Source organism: Vanessa cardui, chromosome 24 (genome assembly GCF_905220365.1).
Source record: "Vanessa cardui chromosome 24, ilVanCard2.1, whole genome shotgun sequence".
NCBI lineage: Eukaryota > Metazoa > Arthropoda > Insecta > Lepidoptera > Nymphalidae > Vanessa > Vanessa cardui.
In genome coordinates, this window is record NC_061146.1 from 3,295,614 (window position 1) to 3,317,595 (window position 21,982).

Consider the following 21,982-nt stretch of genomic DNA (forward strand, 5'->3'; position numbering starts at 1 on the left):
GAAGGTATTTCTAAGTTCGATAACTTATTTATTGAGACCTAATGGAGCGGAACAGTATTGCTTAAGCAGGTGAAACCACACGCAGGACCTAGTTTTATATATTGTGATACATTTTCACCAACACTTTGTGTAATTTAATCTGTGTATGTGATTGGATTTTAAATCACTTCCATCCATTCGATTAAACTGAAATTCAAACCGTACTATTTTGGTACTGCTGAAAAAAAAAATGACAAAAATGTTTATTAATTATAAATTGTTAATAGGGTTTTAGTTTAATTTTATATGTTATTCTTATTGTTTGATAGCATTTTCTAACTTACACCAAGCAACATATCCAATCCAAGACTACCATATTCGTCAACGATGACACCCCGCCCGTACCGTACACCGCATATATCTAAGATATAAAGATTTATTGCAATGTACACTCTATGACATATACATTAAGAATTTTAATTGCTTACAATAAACGAGTTATGCATTTAGTAGCAAGGCATGTATATACATATATTAATTCTGATGTCTCCACTTTGTATTCAACGCGCTAAGAACCCTACTTTGTATATGATTTTATTGGATATATATTTTTTATTGTATTGCGTGTTAGCTACTTACAAAACTAATTTATGAATAATGGAAGTGTCGGATGGAGCGGTAGTCAAATTACTCGGGCCATTATGTGAACATCAGATTACTTTTTTTTATGTTTTTTTATAGCCGTTTAGTTTTGTGACTAGAGTAGAAATTTATTGTGCCAATTTTAGTAAGAAATTGTTTTATAAGAGTATTAAATAAAGTATGACTTATATCTTATCCTTTTTTGTATATCTTCTCTTATCTTCTTTATCATAATAATTAATTTATTTTTTACATAACTTAACGTGTGATTTAAAAAACACTATAAAGTCACACATAAATGTCCCAACGCTCAGAGCTGATCAATGCTATTCTCTTAGGGAGAAGATTTCATTGGTAGATACTTTTAAAACCAACTATAAAATTAATCCTCTGAAATTACAATTAAAATCACTATTAAGTAATTGCAAACAAAGTATAGTCTGTCATGATTTGATTTGCATGTCTTCATACCAATTCATATGCATAGGTAATATTTTCGTCATGTAATATAATTAATGATAAAAATGTTCATACCAATAGACATAGACTTTATAATGGGTAGAGTTACCAACATAAAAAAATAATAGTGTTCGAATAAGCGGTTTCATAAGATACTTCGATTTGTAAGAGGCGTTCAGTCAACTTGTTTTTGTAACACCCACGTAGCGAGTTGTATATCCAAGGTCGAATTAAATAACTTACACATAAAAATATAAATCAATTAATACGATGAGTATGAATGAAATTACTTTAAATATTGTTACGTGTGTTCATGAGGTTAATATGTAGTTTAAAATAAGATCAAGAAAGAGATCACCAAAATGACATAATGTGACATTGACTGTTTTCAGTGACTGATTACTAGTTGTAACACGTAGCTTCGCTTGTTTTATTGGTAGATCCTTGGAGTTCAAGATATCTTTGTTCCAAATTTCATCAAATTCAGTTCGCTGGTCTGGCTGTGATAGCACGCGTCATAGAGTTGCTTTAATATTAGTATATATGTTTATACATGTATATATATGTCCATAGACGGGATATTTACTGTTCACCATCAGGTCTGTGCTTGTCCTTTGAAATTTAAATGTTATGGTTACTTATATCTTCTTTTATGGCATAGATTAGCGGACGAGCATATGGGCAATTTGAAGGTAAGTGGTCACTACCGCTCATAGACAATGGGGCTGTAAGAAATATTAACCATTTATTACATCGCCTACGCGCAACCAACCTTGGGAACTAAGATATCCTTGTGCCTGTAGCTACACTGGCTCACTGAGTACTGTTGTTAGCGGCAGAATATGGGAGTGGGTAGTACCTACCTAGACGGGCTTGCACAAAGCCCTACCACCAATCTAGGTACAATAAAAATATATGCATATACACCATAGTAAAGTATATTTAGATTTATGAGATTAATTAGTTAAATTTCATTACCCTTTCTTGTATGGCTTATTAGTGGCTCCTCTGATTAACATCTTTCCGCTTGGCAACACTTTAAAATAATTAAATCAAACAACGAGATGTAAAAGTCAGTTTTAATATGTTCGAATTTAAATTATATAAATCTTTATTTTAATTTAGTTTTATTGTGTTATCATAATTATATGTATAATAAAATCATGATTTTTTTTATTGGCTTAGGCCTATATATATTATACTAAACGTGTTATTGGCAGAATGATTTGCATATATCTGAAGCATCTGATCTTAAATAAAAAAAATAACTATAAAATTAAAAAACTATATACTTAAATTTGACAAATAAATGAATTGAATTTCTCAAAACATAAAAATATAAAACAAGCTTTCTGTCCCGACTTGAAACGTGTAAAATATTTTTCTTTTACGTATCATGCTAAAAAATAAATCCTAGAATGTGATAGCTACCCACTCGATCTAGTGTAAGCCAATCATTCATCCACTGAAATACACAAACAAAACATTAAAATCGGTTCCGAGGGCTTATAGATCAATATAAACAGACATACATATATACGTACAGAAGAACACATAATATATAAAGATATTTGATAGGAACAGCGATAAACATGCTATAAACACTAGAAGTAAAGATAAAAGTACCCGACATCGTAAAAAAATACATCCTTCCTGAGACAAGTATTATAAAATAAAAACCCCACAACCATTTTTTCCTTGACATCTGATATATTTAAACCTTACATTAAAAACATTAAGAAGACAAAACATATTAATCTATACAAGATTACATATGGGAAAAAAGTGCCGCATTTATATTGATAACATACAGGATGTATAAATTTAATTTTATTAATAAATATAAGTACTGAAGTCGAGTACAAGTCTGAAGTACTAGTAGTGTTCCTTGATGGTTCTTGATCAGTAATTCAGTAATTATTCCATTATATCTTATACGTTTACATAAGCATTGATCCGACGATTAATTATTTTATCGCCCGTGACTTTGCTCACGTATTAGATGTTGGTATAGGTGTTATAAGTAATCACAAAAAGGCTATGTCCTTCCTTTAAGTTTAAGCTTGCTTTGTTTAATTTCATCAATTTCGGTTCAGTGGTTTACCGTGAACAGACAGACAGTCAAAAAGCCAGTTACTTCTGCATTTATATTTTTAAATTTCTGGACATATATATAAGTCTTTGCGCATGCTTGCGGATTGGCGGACAAACAGTCAGTGCGTGCGTTTCTACGTTCACGCGTGCGTGGGTGCGTTTCTACGTGCGCGCATGCGTGCTTTCTTGCTTGTGACTTAAACATTTGAATAAAGAACTTTTTAATATGAAGCTACCGCTAACTAGTTTTTCAATAAAATAATCTTGATTATTTCAGCTTTATTGTCCTGGCAATTGAAGAAGGATTTCTATGTATCCCGTGAGAAAATTACTCTTCCTCAGATTAATTCGTTTTCTATGATGCTCCTGTTTCATTCATTCACGTCACATAGACAATGCTCAATTTTTTCTTTTCTCTAACAAAGCACACGTGATCTCTTACAAAAGAGTTTCTATACAGACAGAACGGTCTATCTAATAGTATGTGTGTAAAGAATGATTATGTATGACAAATAGGTATGTGAAGTCATTAAAAATCGATGACCGCGTACAATGCTGCCTCAGATTAAAACACGGACGGAACAAAAACGTCCATTATAATAATAATCGGAGGAAAAAAACTAAGTTATATATTTCAATGTCAACTGGAGTTGGTGTGTGAGTCATCTGATCTTATTTTATATTATGTCTAGGTACTTGTTTTGGGTACACGAGTAGCGTTTTACGCTTGCTAATTTTTTTTTTAAATTTATAATAGAAATACAGATGAGTATAATACATAATATACATAACTTAGACGTAGCATCGGCAAATAAAACCTATTAGTGCCGCTTTTTACAACCAACAGGAATAGCTCTCCAATAGATATAGATTCTCGCGCCAGTTCAACCCGAGAAAGCAAGTGCATGTAAATCGACGTGTCAAATTGTGGAATATATTAGGGCATATGATATTACAAGTTATTACGTTTGAATAAGTTGTGTCTTGTTGTTGTTGTTGGAGTGACGATTTACGCAAGGTGGCTGGCAGTGACAGTGACAGTGGCGTGCACTGGGAGAGGCCTATGTCCAGTAGTGGACGGGTATGGGCTGATGATGATGATGAAGTTGTGTCTATAAATAAATATGAGACAACATCACATACATTACTCTGATCCCAATGTAAGTAGCTAGAACACTTGTGTTGTGGAAAATCAGGAGTAAAGACGGTACCACTAACACCCAGACCCAAGACAACATAGAAAACTAAAGACGGTAATCGATCCCAGGACCTCGGCGTGGCGTACCCATGAAGACCGGTGTACACACTACTCGACCACTGAGGTCGTCAGATATCAAGGAAAAAATGGTTGCGTCGTACCATAACTTCGTCCACTGACAGTGACATTTAGAAATATAAACCACTTTTTACATTACCTCTCTCGATAATTAGGGCACAAAACCCCACCACAGATATAAACTTATAAGTAGTAATTTAGACTCATTAATTTCAAATTTAACATACTTAATTTATTTATTTTTAATACTTTTATGTTTTACAATGTGAGTACGAGTTAATTTATTATTATTATATTATTATTATGCATATCCTGCATTACATTTTGAAGTAAATGTTTCATTATTTTAATTTTTTATTTTGTCCTTGTCTATTAATAGGACTTTTTTTTTAAATTAATTTAATGGCAATAACAATATACCAAACATAAATTGACTGATTTAAAAATAGAATTATCACGTGTTATATTTTCCATTCCTACCGGTGTGTTGGTTTGTCTATATGTTCTCACATAATACAAAAAGGAACTTTACATTTTTTGCCTCCGTTTCACTAAAAAAAGATCACAAATAAAGCGGGTAGTGAACTTTACGTATCAAAAGACCCCAAAAGATTCAAATTACGTATTATGTAAATCGTATAAACATCGCTTGTAAAAAAGTTGACGATGCACGTGTTCCCAGTTTTTTATTAAGAAATCATACTTGAATGGCTTGAACGATAGTAATTATAATAGTGTAAGGCGATAAGACACGCTTGTTGTAACACACGCTTATTAATATACTGATATCATATTTCCTTTATGATATTAAACACACCAGATTCTACGTTCTATATGAGTATTTTCCGAGTTGACTTAATTTATATCGATGATTCTACTACAGGTATTGAGAAGACTACAAAAACGTTTCGATAAATAACGTCAATAATAACGAACTTTTCCAAATAAATAACGCTATTTAAAATGAAAGATTTAATACTTGTACAAATTTTCTGCAGGTAAGAATGACTGAAGCGCCAAATGTTGTTATTGTTAAAAGAGATTTATTAACTTAAGTTTAAACTTCATTTCCCTAAAAATGTGTTATTGTGCTTTAGTGTTTCTTCACGACATATATATTTTAATCCGCATTTTTTAGATCTGTTAGTATGTGCGGGTCAATTTTAGGGACTGATTTAAAAACCAGTTCGACCCAACCGATTGAGTTCCAATTTTGCTTTAAGTGCCGGTAGTAATACAAGCGCTATAACTCAATTATTTCCATTTTTAAGTTGAGATTAAATGAAAGAAATGTGAGCTATGTCAACGTCTTTTAGATCAATGTTTGCATTTTATATACGAACACCTATTTTAATTAAGGGATTATTTGCGATGTTTGGCATTTTGGCATATTTTGGATATCTCTTAACGGTCATTGAGAGAGTAGGGTTTTACAACAGTGGGACACTTAGAAGCTGTAAATGTTAGTACGTTTGTAATCATAATTGAATTTTCATGCTATTAATTTATGTTTATAATTCATTTCGTGCTTGATAGTGAAAGAAACATCGCGAGGAAATCTGCATGTGTTTAATTTCAATGAAATTCTGCCATATGTGTATTCACCAACTCAGATTGGAGCAGTGTCTTGGGATTAGCTCCAAACCTACATTGGCACCATGTTGGTTGAACGTTATTATTTTAAGATTATTTTGTCATTCAGTTTTAATTTCAAATAATAATCTGAAATTAATTCTCTCCTTTTTAGGAGTGTCCAAGAACCTCAGAATGCGTCACGTTTTAAAATTAAGTTTAATGATAGGTACCAAGATGCCATTAATATGTGAGGTGAACGGCTTTTGATTTTAATATGAATTGATTACAATTCGAACAGAATGGAAAAGTATGTACGTATGTGTGTGTGTATATATATATGCACAGACAGGCGCACTTACTGTCTTAATTCGATGTTAGTTGACCGAAAAGAGTTTACACGCAATAAGTCTTCACGTGCTTTGCAAGGTACGGGAACGTTAACTGAGAAATTCTTCACCAATTTCTTCATGTGAAGCTTGAGTCAAAGACCTCAATATATTCAGCCATATAAGCAAGAAGTTTTATTGACATATTTAAACGATATAAATTATATTTTTAAATATATCTAGTTTCATTTACATACAAATATAATCATAAAATATATTCCTTAAAGCAATTCCTTTGTCATAAAATAGTTTTAATTTGCATAAAAGATGATTAATATGTATGCAAATCCAAGTTTTTGCTAAAACATTCACTTCCAAGTAATTGGCAAACAAACAATCGATTAATGCTAATATAATCAATGCTTCTTATGTAACTTTCTACGAGTAAAACAGTGTGAAATTATAAGTGCTGATAAATATGTGTATTGAAATAGACGGGAAGTTTATTAATTACGATTAATGAACCGACAATACTGCTTATTAGGGATGCTTCTCTAGATTTTCTTTATGATCTAGATACCATACTATACCATTTACTTGGTGATAGGGCTTTGTGCAAGCCCGTCTGGGTACTTACCACCCGCTCATCAGTTATTCTACTGCCAAATAACAGTACTCAGTATTGTTGTGTTCTGGTTTGAAGGGTGAGTGAGCCAGTGTAACTACAGACACAAGGGACATAACATCTTAGTTCCCAAGGTGGGTGGCGCATTGACTGAAGAAGAGTGAGTGTACCTACACTCACTCTTTCTCTCTCACTCTACCACTCTCATAATCAAATGGAACAGCAAATCTGACACGGCCGGAAAGAGATCAGGCGCAGGAGCAAGATATTTACATGCTTTCCTAGGAGTGTAGACTCTTCAGCCCTCAAAGCTGTTACTGAGAATATTTCGACAAAATCGTTTATTACCGACTTGTTGTTTGAACCGACGACCTAGAGAACTGTCTTATGGACTGAAAGCCAGTGATCCGTAGACTTAGAGTATAGCAGCAAACTCCATATTACAGGCAGGTACTACTTCACCTGCTGTTGGAGAAATGGAGATTCACTATTCCCATCGAGGGTTCCTTTGAGCGAGCCATGGAGTCGAAAAGCATAAAAGGTGACTTTCAAAACATGATCGCTGTAAGTCTGCCATTTTGATATCTTAAAATATATCAGAAAAATTCTAGAAAATATTAATGGCAGACGCTTATTCCCGTTTCTACCATATTTTTTATAATGTCGAAGCTACGTTTGATACAAATTTGCACTATTATGGGATTAGTTTTATTTTTTTTGTAAGTTATAAGTTGGCGGACGAGCATATGGGCCACCTGATGGAAAGTGGTCACCATCACCCATAGACAATGACGTAGTAAGAAATAGTAACTATTCCTGACATCGTCAATGCGCCACCAACCCTGCGAACCAAGATGATACGTCCCTTGTGCCGGCAGTTACACTGGCTCACTCACCGTTCAAACCGGAACTCAACAATACTGCGCACTGTTGTTTGGCGGCAGAATATCTGATGAGTGGGTGGTACCTACCCAGGCAGGCTTGCACAAAGCCCTACCACCAAGTTATGGAGTATGCAACTATGCTGTGAGTCTGCGAATCAGTAAAACTATCTAGGCACTAGACCAACGAAAAAGTCATAGACAAAGCTGAACTGTAACATTAAACATAAAATCCATAGATAATCATTTTAATTTTTTATATTATTATGCGCACAGATTATAACTGTACAGTCTCGTTCGTGTTGAATGATAACAAGAATGCCCGTTTCAATGTTGAGACGCATTTCCGTTTTGAAACCAATCAACATTTTATTCGTCGCTTTCATTTGTATTAATCCCGTGCGACATGTTTTGCTGTTAATTGAGACGTAATTAAGATTTATAACTTTAAACATACATAATGAACTTTATGTATATTTTATAAGTATTTAATTTATCTAAAATGATTAGAAGTTCACGTTTTTTTTAAATTAAATAAATATAAATAAATAAATATGAGACAACATCACATACATTACTCTGATCCCAATGTAAGTAGCTAAAGCACTTGTGTTATGGAAAATCAGAAGTAACGATGTTACCTCAAACACCCAAGACAACATAGAAAACTTATGGTAATCTACATCGACTCGGCCGGGAATCGAACCCGGGACCTCGGAGTGGCGTACCCATGAAAACCGGTGTACACACCACTCGACCACGGAGGTCGTCACTTAAATGTGATATTAGAAATTTGAAGAACATTCTCGACTGACTAGAATAAATATTTATTCGTCGCCTTTGTTTAATTTTTAGGGTACCTTACATCTAAAGGGAAAAAGGGACCCCCTATAAGATCTTTGTCCGTCTATCCGACAAGAACCTTATTCTCAGGAACGCATATATGTATGAGATTGAATGTAATCATGTATCTATCTGATACAGAACCCTAAGTGCTTGAATCCAAATCGCACATACTTTTTTTGTTCAGACGTGTCAGTTCGAGTGAAAGAGCATAATGTCCGAAGAAGGAAACCGTCTGATTGCACCTTTACAGTTCTCGTATTTCCATATTCTTTCATTAATAACGTGCTAAGTGCTAACCGGTCCGTTCAGGGCGCTGTCATGTTATTAATTACAGTCTATTCAGGTTCCGCTGAAGATTCATTTGTTATCTATCAAAGAGAACATCAATCTATCGTATTTTACTTACAAAACCTGGTAAATAGCAGAATTTAAATGAATTTTCAAGCGGTCAATGCAACGGAATCTATACATATAATGAAAGTTGGAGTGTCTGTTTGTAATATTAAAGTAACTGCTTTTTACTAAATTCATATGTGTCACGGCACTTTTACCGATCTAAACATTTTTTCAATTTCTGTCTGTCTGTTTGTTCTGGCTAATATCTGGAAAGCCTGGACTGATTTTGACAGGAATGTCGCTGGCAGATAGCTGATATAATAAGGTGTGAGTAACTTAGACCACAACAACAACATTTTACATTAATTTCAACAACACACACTCACACAACTAATAAATGGAATAAAAAGACTATATCTCACCTAAAACACATGCACTGTTGGTTGGTCCGAACGTGTTATGAATCTCTATTCGAAACTTTTAATTTTAATTACACGTCTCGTTAATGGAATAACTTGGAGTTTATTTATTTATTCAGAACATCCAACGAAGTAACAATAGTTATAAAATAATTAAATAACAAAATAGTTTATTGCACTTTTAACTATTGGATGTTAATATATGGAAAAAACAAAATAAAGTGACTGTTAATATATTATAATTATCTTGTATAAATTATATATATAATTATTATATATAATTGTTATCCCTATAATTTGGAGTTAATTATCTATGTAAATGATTTGATTGACTTACTTGGCTTGACACGCTACCGCGCGTCTAGACACCGTATTGTTCTGGCGGTAGAGTCTTGTCACCGGATTAGAAATATATCTTCCACTAGTATCTATTCTTACGATAACACGGACTGGGATGTTCATCCTCTACGTTGTTAATTTACCAATAACTTTAATTAAAGAAAAGCAGGTGGCAATACTTATTGTCTTCATTTTAAGAGTTTCATCGCTAGCATGGTGTATGTCATGGCTCATATACACTGAGGTTTCAAACCAATTTTATTTTAAATGAAAGCTAATCTATTATTCTAAACTTATAAAATTGTTTGCTCGCTCTGACTCTGACCTGTTGACTTCCAAGCACGATTTATTAATTTAAATAATTGTATATAACTAGCATGACTTTGTATTTTTTAAATATTAAAAAAGAGTAACTACTGAGTTTCTTGCCAGTTCTTCTCGGTAGAATCTACTTTCCGAACCGGTGGTAGCTTCACTTAATTGTAAAATGACGATTCAAAAGTGCTTGTAAAAGCTTACTTGAATAAAGTTTAGTTTAACAGAGCCAAAACTACGGAGTCTAAGAAGCTGATATTTGTAACGTAGCTTACATCCGCTATTACAGTGTTTATAGAAATTTAAACTTGGAAGAAGGAAATTGGTCTTGTAATTTCGTATAAACTTTAACTAAGTCAAGTCGCGATGAGCTGTTTTAATGTACATATTCGGAATATCTGCTACGCACGCTACAGATTATTTTTAATTAATATAAATGGGCACAGGTTTGTATGTTGTTAATTAAATTTCTAATAATTTCAATTTGAAATCGATGTTAATAACATCCTTTTTAAAATCGCATCCTCCGGTAAACGGTAACCCTGTAATTGCCATCTTAACTATTTGAGTCCGTTGCGTGCATTTACTCGGTGCTCGTAATGAGCAGTCGATTATATGTGATTGATTGTTGCTTCAGAACCATTTCATCAATTGCATATGCTTTTCAATAAGGTGTTAAAAGCAGATTTAATGAATAATATATTAATTTTATACATTCAATAACGACGCTAGTTTAATTCACAAACCTCCTTTTAATACGCTGTTTGACTGGTTTTTAAAATCCTTTTTATATTATTTAGTAGAAGTTAAAGTAAAAGTTGATTTCTATTACATATTTGCCGAAAAATATAATATTAAAAATTCCATATTATATATATATATATTACATTATAGCGCGCGTAAACGCTACTTGGACAATATAGCGGTGCAATGGGGTCGGTGACGTCATTTGCCTGTATTTTAATCTGTGTTACATATAGTAGGCGAGCAAGGTTAACATGCAAGTGTCTTCATCATAAGCCCGGCCAATAAGGAACGTTTTGTGTTTAAAAAAATGTATTTTAATTTATGGAGTTTTGAATAAATCAGGTATTAATTTCAATTTTCGTTTTAAAGTCCTAGAGGGATTTCAATAATCGACTATATAATTACGTATATATATAATTGTATGTATATATAATTACGTATCTATAGGAAGTTGACTAACATACATGTAATAATCCACAACAGAATATATTAAATACATGTTTGTATTTATTCTGACTAACTTTAAAAAGGTTTTATGCAAAAATGTTATGGAATAAATTAAAAAGTATATATCTCTGAGTGTACACGCAGACTACAGGAGAAGCTAATATGCATTACAATAACGAATTCTACTGAGTTCTCATATATTCTTAGTAGACGCTAAATGCAGAATGAGGACCAAGGCAAATGGGAATCTATCCTCAGTCCCCATAGGCAATACAATCGCTTAGCATTAAAATTAAACTGAATTCACACAGCAATAAATAAAAAAAATACATACTTATCCGAAGCCCAGTAATTATATGCATAGTTTAAGCGTCTTTTTACTTAACGTTGAATAACTTCGGTCATCTTAAACTGGTTTCGCGACGGTTTTAATTACACGTATGTTGATTGCACTCGCTTTGTAAACAAATAAGTATTAATGGCAACAAATTAAACTGGGTACACCGCATTAGCATAATTGTATATCGAGAATGCGGGGAACGTGATACGAGGGGCTTTTATAGCATAAGGGTGATCGCGTCGCGGTCGTATATTAATATGTTGAAAAAAAAAAACTAGCGGTCTGCAAATGTTCCAAAGCCAAGCAAGTGTACTCTCCTCTTTAGCGGACGCATGAGTGGAAGAATTACATTCGAAATATAGTGTTTTCAGAATGGTTTCCTTCATTTCAAGCAAGTGAATAATCAAGTTGAACCTTCAGTGAAATTCGTGATATAAATATTTTCTAACCAACAATTTATTTAAATAACGTTCTAAATGTCTTAATTTATATATGCTTAAAATGCAAATACAATTATATGACAACTATATTTGATAACTTTTATGTAATTTTATCTGTTTTCACTGAACATTTAGTGAAATTATTAAAAAACTTTTGCTAGTAAATTTAAGCTGAATTTGTAAGTTGAAAATGTTTGTTCTTAAAGAGATTGTTTGTATATTTGTTTCATTAAATTCACAGTCTAAAAGATTTCAATATCTGCAATTATTTTTCATAATTAAATTATTCTTTATTTGAAGATTAAATAGCATTTGACATTTGAAAGTATTTCAATCTCCAATGATTTTTCATAATTAAAACATCCTTTATTCAAAGATTAAATAGGATTTGTGTGAAGCTTCGGTTCTAAAAGAGAATTCTACGAAGAAAAAGCAACAAACTCAAAAGTTACTAGTTTTCTTTAATATTTATACTTAGAGCTTAAATTTCGGGTTAATCTATTTCAGACCAGGAGAATACTTTATATTAAAGTATTTTTTTTCTATCAAACGCCAACGATAATAAATTAGTGGTTTCAAAAATAGCTTTATTACACGACTTGAGGCATACTCGTTTCACGTTTAAATAAATATGGCGTAACCAGAGACAATAAATTATTGTCTGTGGTCTTGCAGAAAATTCACATGTTGCATTATTCTCTATGTATGGTAAGAACAGGTATGGAGCCTGAGGTGCAGTCACATATAAAAGATAAATATGAGAATTAAAAAGATTAAAAATAGATAAATTATTAATTATAAATATATACTTTTTCAATTTATTGCACGAATAACAGATAAAGTTATGGACCTCCTGGTGTTAAATACGTTTGCCCATAGACACGAATTGAGAAATAAGGAGTTCGTATATCGTCAATGAACTGCCAACAAGCTCTCTTTAATTGGTTTATGTAAATGTTATAATATTGGACACATCTTACTAACATATAATCCATATAATATATCCATATGGACGGATTCTAAGCTATCGAAGACAATTATACCTTGGAACATGGCGAAATGCGGAAAAAGTGTATTGTCTTAAATACACTTTTTCCATATTTTGTTATGTAAAATACAAATTTATGTTTTATAAAATAGAACGCTCTTACCTTTTGCTAAAACTGGCGAGTGTCGCAAAAATATATTTTTTAAACCAAAAATGTGGCCATTATTTTATAGGGCTTTGTGCAAGCCCGTCTGGGTTGGTACCACCCACTCATCAGTTATTCTACCGCCAAATAACAGTACTCAGTATTGTTGTGTTCCAGTTTGAAGGGTGAGTGAGCCAGTGTAACTACAGGAACAAGGGACCTAACATCTTAGTTCCCAAGGTTGGTGGCACATTGACGATGTAAGGAATAGTTAATATTTCTTACAGCGTCATTGTCTATGGGTGACGGTGACCACTTACCATCAGGTGGCCCATATGATCGTCCGCCAATTTATAACATAAAAAAAATATATGTAAAGTAATTGCTGATTTTGATAATTATTTACCGTTTCGTAAAGGATTGCGATGCGATCGTAATCGCTTTGTATAATTTAGTATCAGATTTGGATTAGAACAATAAAGACGGGAAAATAAGAAAAGAATTGAAAATATTTTAACGAACTATACTTAACATAGTTTATTATAGGTTCAGTACATTCTGTATAAATTCTATTTATCGGTGAGAAAATCGTAACGTCTTTTGATGTTATTGTAACGAACAATAATCCGTCTTATTTTGAAGGTAATAAGGGTCATATATTATATGATAATACGTCATTATTACAATTGCATTATATTTCTGTTCGAGTCCATTAACTAGCTGTGCCCTGTGATTTCACCCGCACCAATTTAAATACATAGTTTTTTCTTTTTAAAATTGACCACTGGCAAATGGGTCACCAACGCCAATATGCATTGACACTGTAAGAAATATTAATTATTCCTGACATCACCAATACGCCAACTTTTGAACCAAGATGTTAATTCCCTTATACTTAGTTATACGGCTCACTTACACAAACCTGAACACAACGATACTGAGTATAGCTATAATATATGATGAACAGGTACCATCCTAGAGGTGGTCAAACAATATGTCGGGCATAAAAAAAGCTATACAAACTATTTTCCGAGACTCCATTTATGTCATATTTATTAACCTCAAAAATCCGGTTACTTATATTGTATGTCCCCACATCATTAACGAAAGTTACGATAAATCTATTTGGTTTATTTCCTATGAGGTAACAAACAGACTGAATTATCGTCGTATTTATAATTAATCTAATGTCAGCTATACCAATAGGCCAACTTAACCAACAGGTGGTCCATTAACGGCCTTCCTACCGGCCATATAAAAAACTATAGATGATTTTCCTGTTACCATGGTTATATTTTTTACTTTAGTTATTATATAGTTTATTGACTCGCCGTAGTTGTAGATGCGATCTGTTTCTCAGTAAACATGAAGTAGTCGAACAAAAACGACGTCTAATTCTGTCGAGTCACTTTGATAATTATGAAATGGATTAATGAAGGTATCCGGAAAATTGTTTTATATTTGAGTTGAGCAATTTGAATTTAATTTTTATACTTTTTTTTTTAAATTGTTATTGTAACAAAAATTTTGGTTTGATATTCAATCAAGTAGGTACTTTAATAAATTGTTTATGAATTCTATATAATAAAATAAAAGAATAAGAATTAATTATTAAATTTAATTTTTTATGTTGCCTGCTAAATGAAAATATGCAGGTAATAAATTAAAAAATAATTCAAATCGAAAATAATTAATTAATTTGACAAAAATAGTATTGTTTTATCTACATGCCATTGCTGTTAAGTTATTTAATTTAATTTATATTTATTTTAATATCCTATTTTTAGTCACATTTAAGTTATTTTTTTAGTAATATAAGAAAAATTACTGTCATACCACTTATAATACAAGAAAATATTATTCTGCTATAACTATTTTATTTCTTGTTCTAGGTAGAGGCATCAATGGCCTGAGAGAATGTTCCGCACGGCGTCAGTAGAGGGCTCCGGGCCTAGGACGCCGCCCGCCTACGCCCCTCACCCGCCCTACGTTCCACCCCGTTTTTTCCCACCACGGTTGCGTCCACCGCCCCCTCAGTATTGCTTCGACGCAGCACGCTTCGCCTGTGACGCCTCGAAACCGAGATACCTCGACGTTGAGAGAGAGCGACTCGTTACGAGATGGCTCGCGGAGGCGAACGAGGCGCTCGTCAGAAGGGATCGACCTCCAAGGTACAAACCGAGAAGTAGTGAACGGCGACCTGACTTCATGGAACGGAGGCCGAACGCGGATTGGTCGGACAACTTCCTTCTAGGCAGGCGGAACGGTTCCGTCGAACCGGAGGATGATACTAGTGATGTGATGACGCTCAAAGAGTTTGTGGATAAGTTTTCGTTGCCGCGTGTTGTGAAGTTCGAGGGAGAGGATAGGGCTGTGCTTCTTTATCGAGTGTTGGAGGCGCATAGAAGAGTGGAAGCTGTTCCGTTGTCAGGGAAGAAAGGAAAATTGGTGGGGAAACCGCTGTACATCCCGGATTCTTATGATGGTGAGTTCTTGTATTTACTGACTTTGTTTGTGATTATTATTGACTAACTGTAAGAAATTTATGACCTTGGATTCTATGAAATGAGTTTCTAATGCCTCTTGTTATCAAGAATTGATTATCTGTAAATAATTGAAATTGACCCTTAAATAGCGAAGTAAATTGCAAGATTATGCTTCACAAATAACCAATAATGAACCCAATAAAATGGATGATCTATGAGGCATCTGGAACGTATGTCTTCATTCGAAATTGTCTAATCACCTACGTCATAATTACAAAAATATAAGTTATACTTAACCTAAAAGATCCCAAAGTAAGGAAAGGAATCATGTTAATAGCTAGAAAACAATAAGGTCGATAATTGTATGCATTATCTTAGATATATATCCCATATCTTCGTGCAACGTCTGATCTTCATCCTACGTCATATTCGCACAGTCCCAAAGCAAAGTTGAGCTATTAATATTATGCAACACATCGTTCGTACCATAAATATTTGCCCATAGAGATAATTCAGGAGAAAGCGCGTCGATTAATATAAGCCAGTTAGGTAGTTGGGCAACCTTCATCATTCAGGGCCGAACAATCCCATTACGTTTTGTTGTACTAAATTAAATTATACAACGTCAAGTGTTTTTTGCTTGTGTATTTGTTTGCCTTCTCTCTAATAATACCAGATCTGGGACATCGACACGTACTATTCCGTTTTTAGAGTTTTCATCACGCCACCGACCACCATTAAATTTGGAGATTTCTTAATGTTGCAACAATATTTTAGTGTTTTATTTGGATATTTCTACAAAATATAGGCGCCTTACGCTTAGGAGATCGTGTTGGATATATTATTACTATCCGTCCGGCTTAGCATGGATATATAAGGATTTATGTATAGGAACAAACATTGAAATTATTTTTATTTATAAATATTTTATATATTTAAACTTTATCCGAAAAGCTCTGCACCATCCTCAATCATCTCATCCATGGTATAGGCTTATGATTTCGTTTAGTAGTTTTAGTGAGACATTACAAGAAATAAGTTCTTTTCATTGATAAATATAGCATATTATAATGTAGTTAGTATATTAATAAAGATCACCTCATTTATTTCAAGTATGTGTCGGAATAAAATCTGTAATTTCATTATGATTATGGCAGCACATTTAGATGATTCTTAGCAAAAAATCTTTATATATATAATAAAAGTTCTTTTTGATTGTCTTGAAAACCATTTCACAATGGCATAGTAATTAACATGGAAGAAGTAATTTTATAAATTCGTCCATATATGACGGAGTAATACCGCTCCTGCTCTAGGGATGACTGAAACTCTTGTATATTATAAGAAGATAATATGTGTGTAGTTTAAATGTAGTATTGAATAACATACAAATAAGTACAAATTAAATATTAATTTGTATAAAGGCTACTACGAACCTCCACCTATTTTGAAGTGGACTAAGAATGTGATTATACTCCGTAAGTTGCTTAGAATCGTTTTATCAGGAACAAATATTATACAGGCTGTTGAGAAAACGCTTAGCGACGTGTTTTAAACCAGTTCAAACTATCCTGACCTTAGAATAACATTGCTTAACCTAACGTTTCCGCACCAGACGCTAGCCCACGATCCCTTGCCAGCGAAATTTTAACTTTACATAATCTTGGTGACAATAGACACAGCCATTAAGGCATTACCTAACTACAATGCATAATCGTCTCTGGCCTAAATGCCTAAACGGTTGGAAACGTGTATACCTTTATTATGATAAAGAATTTCATAACTTATTGTTTCGTATATACGGGTGAAATTTCCGAAATTCAACATCGTTATTACAGTGAACTTGTTTGTAATGTCTGAAAATGATACATGCAAATTTCGTCCTTATAATAACAGTTTGACAAGATTTAAGAATGGAACACATAGACAAATCTGTACATGCATATCGTAAATTAGTCTTTATGTATATATAAATAAATGTTAAAGTTCTATGTACAATCGAGGTGCATTATTTGCATCATAATTACCATAAAGTTTTACTTCAATCAATTTTGATATTCAATAGTTAAGAATAGCGACTATTATGGTATGAAAGGTTTATTCATCTAAATTGCATGCATGCAATTTTCGTATTGAATACGCCATTATAAGAGTTATTATCCCATGAATGGGGTTGTTACCGTCGCGTTCACAATGACATTGGATCGTCAAACTAAACGTTTCTAATGCTTAACTATAGATATACAAAATATTTATAATTTGACGTTTACTTACGTTTTAATATCAGAAATTAACTGTTTATCAGAAAAGGCTTATTAACTTTAGTATAAATGACTCTTGCTTTCTATTTTTAAAGGCTGTCTTGTTAGTGGCTTATATATTTGAAGGTCCTGAGCCGCATTTCGGATCTGGTCAGAGAAAAAGTTCAAAAAATTTCATCCCGCTTCTGACATTTTGTCTTTTGTCCAAATAACATAATTATAATAATAAAATTATCATTTTGATATACATAAGTGCAATTTCTTATCTAGTACCTGACATAGATAAATAAATATAGGTTAATACAAATAAACATTGTACAGATGCTGTTATCTACAAGATTATATTTGGAGTTTTGAGAAATATCTCCAGCTATCAGTACTTAAAGATAAACTAATGTACCTAATTCTTGGTCCTATTTCAAGTCATAACGTATTTTGCGTCTAACACTTATACCAATATAATTAACATCACTGCCTCTGATTCCAGGCCGAAGTTTTATATTCAAATGGTCGGGATTAAAAAAAAAAAATATTTACATGCATTGTGTACCTGAAACTGTTGCTTTCAAATCAAAATAAACTTTGTTCAAGTAGGCTTTTACAAGCACTTTTGAATCGTCATTTAACAATCAAGTGAAGCTCCTACCGGTTCGGAAAGAAGATTCTACCGAGAAGAACCGGCAAGAAACTCAGTAGTTACTCTTTTTCAACATTTAAAAAATACAGTCATATTTGTTAAATACAATTATATATGTATGTAATGTATCCTGAAAAACGAAAAACTAATGCTTTATCGAAACTAACTATCTAGTAGGTTAATAGTGTTTTCACAAGCCAGTTGGGTTTTCATAGTAATACTAGTTGTTCCTCTTTAATGTTGTTATTTTTAAAAATCCTTACCCAATTAGCGTCTAATTCACGAACGGAATGATTATTCTAATTTCCAAGTGTATCGGACGTGTAGTTTCGAAGATATGTGATTCAATTCTATTTCACTAGATTTAACAACAACAACAACAGCCTGTAAATTCCCACTGCTGAGCTAAAGGCCTCCTCTCCCTTTGAGGAGAAGGTTTGGAACATATTCTACCACGCTGTTCCAATGCGGGTTGGTGGAATACACATGTGGCAGAATTTCTATGAAATTTGTCAGATGCAGGTTTCCTCACGATGTTTTCCTTCACCGCTGAGCACGAGATGAATTATAAAGAAAAATTAAGCACATGAATCAGCGGTGCTTGGCTGGGTTTGAACCCGCAATCATCGGTTAAGATGCGCGCGTTCTTACCACTGAGCCATCTCGACACACTAGATTTAAACACTAAGTTAATTGCTTTCGTTTATTTGTTTCTTATTAGTTAGGCAATAAAGAAAGCACTAGCTAAATGTTAGATTATATTAAGGATATTACGGGCTTTAATGGCGTATCGTTTTAATCACAATTTGTTCGAACGTAACTACATACGTACGTTGTATGGGGTTAAATTAAACGTGCGCTAACAGGTAAACTGTTTATACGTAACTAGTTACCCATCCCAGCTTCGTCCGTGTTGTAATTATATTTACTTCCCGATCGCAGTCTTTTAACGGTCTTATACCATTTAGGGACTCGAAAATATACAAAATAAATCTGACATAAAAGCACTATTAAAATATACCCACTGTAATATTAGGTATTACTATTTCGTGAGTGGAAAGTATTCCAGTGAGCTTGGACTAAAGCCCTGACGTCAAATGTATGTTTTAGTATTAATAATTAGTAGATTTTTTAAGTAGAGTTGTAATTGTCTATTGGTATTATTTATAGTTGTATAGTTGTTTGTAACCTTTCATAGACAACGAAATCACCTTAACTAAATAAAAATAATAACATGGAATCCTTTGAAAGAAAAATGTTGCATACATGGTGTAATTTTTTTTCGAAGCATAAATGAATAATATCAAAAAATAAGTGTTTTTAATACTATGTATTCGTTTAAAAGATTGAGTAGTTTAAACTGAAGCGTGGGATTTTACGTACCTTCCGTCAGTATTTATTATCCAGAGTTATAGTTACATTAAATGAAAATGTATCTCTCTCTTAACTATTATTTAATCTGTGGTAAGAAGATTAAAACAGTCCATCTAATTACTCTATTTGGCAGCATGATGTACTGTCAATTAACAGATTATACACGGGTATACTTTTTTATTATAAAGCATATTATATCGTAATTTATGCAGACAAAAAAAATTACTCTATTGATAAAAATAGATAACTTAATTAAAGAATTAATAACTTTATTTTAAAAAAATTATTGTACAGTCAGAGTAAGAAAACCTTCGTCAGTTTTCAAATTCATTACTTTATCAAGTCGCAAACTCTTAGTAAATTTTGAAACTAAAGCACTAAACTGACAACTGAATATAAAATTAAACTTGAAACTGATAACTTGGTTCAAGATAGTGTAACATCTTTGGACTACGTCTAGTTTTATATCAACATGAAATCTTTTTAATGGCGTAATTATACTCCAGCCACATTTGATCTGGAATTTTAGTAAACAAACCATGTGTCATCATAATTAGGGTTGATACACTCTTAATAAAAAATAATAATCATTATAATAACAACTATATTCATTATAACACAATTTCCTGTTTAAACACAAAATAATTAATTTAATACAGAATCCAAAAAAATTATTTATCCGGTCAATACATAATTTATATGAAAATTTGCTTAAAATAAAAGTTTAAAAATCTTTAATTACCACTATAATATTACTACAAAACTAACAACCCTATATTTTAATATTGACGTAAAGAAATCGCAGGTTTGTAACATTTGGAGTGTTTTTTAAGCAATTGGCAGATTTAGGAAGGTATATAATAACGATACAGCATCTTCGTAATTAGTGGTGTATATTTTTAGTCGTATAATTTTAATTTTAAATAAAAATATATACTTATCGCACATTCCTAATAAAGTATAAAATATTAATGCTTAAAAAACATACTAATACACTAGCATACCAACAGACGTTGCTTTTTCCAGTATTAGAGCAATTGTAATCTCAAACCTCCCATTGACCCATTCAAATATACACTAAATTAATCTAAATGAGACCTGTCGTTTGGGAGGCGATAGATAAAGTGAATAAAGCGAATTATATAACTACGAGGTAATTTCTGATATCATTTTAAAATCTACATTATTCCAGATGATCATAAGTATTATAATTATAACCAAGAATGCGCTTAGTCCTTTGTCTTAAATATTTTATTATTCATCATCAATTTTAATTTTTATTAATATCAAAAATCATTGTTTTACATATTTCTAAAAATGTTTTGAGCATCTGCCTGACGTTGGTTGCTAAGCAACGCTTTGTTATTAAACATTCCACATCGAATTTGGCTGGAGTATAGATATGATATCTTCTACTGAATTGTCAAAATATGTCACTCAGTGTCATATATTCTCGATCGGTAAAGCAGACTATCGCTCATACTTAGCACACGAAAATAGACCTTAAGGTGACGAACCTTTTTTTACCCCGACTGTACAAATCACGACCGCGTGGAATGCTGTCCAGAATGCTATACATATATATATAAAGTGATGGCCCAGTGGTTAGAAAGCGTGCACCTTAACCGATGATTGCGGGTTCAAACCTAGGCAAGCACCGCTGATTCATGTGCTTAATTTGTCTTTATATTTCATCTCGTGCTCAGCGGTGAATGAAAACATTGGAAGGAAACCTGCATGTGACAAATTGCATAGAAATTCTGCCACATGTGTATTCCACCAACCCGCATTGGAACAGCGTGGTGGAATATGATCCAAAACCTTCTCCTTAAAGGGAGAGGAGGCCTTTAGACCAGCAGTGGGAATTTAAGGGCTGTTGTAGTCGTTGTTGTATATATAAAATATTCAATCAATGTAAAATTTTTAGGAATTATCAGAAGCTGCGTTTAATATTTGTAATCGATATCAAATAAATATGCTTGTATGTTAACATTTCGCTATTATA

General features: G+C 32.7%; 1 protein-coding gene across 2 annotated transcripts in view; it reads left to right on the forward strand.

Moving 5' to 3' along the window:
* Positions 1–21,982, forward strand: part of LOC124540007 — a 141,986-nt gene that overhangs the window by 43,273 nt on the left and 76,731 nt on the right. The window contains exons 1-2 of one of the 2 annotated variants that reach the window (XM_047117405.1): positions 14,565–14,657; positions 15,112–15,704. In XM_047117405.1, the coding sequence (XP_046973361.1) occupies positions 15,137–15,704 (568 nt within the window). In that variant the 5' untranslated portion in view covers positions 14,565–14,657; positions 15,112–15,136. Of the gene's footprint in view, positions 1–14,564; positions 14,658–15,111; positions 15,705–21,982 lie in introns of those variants that run through there. The other variant, XM_047117404.1, reaches the window with a different exon arrangement.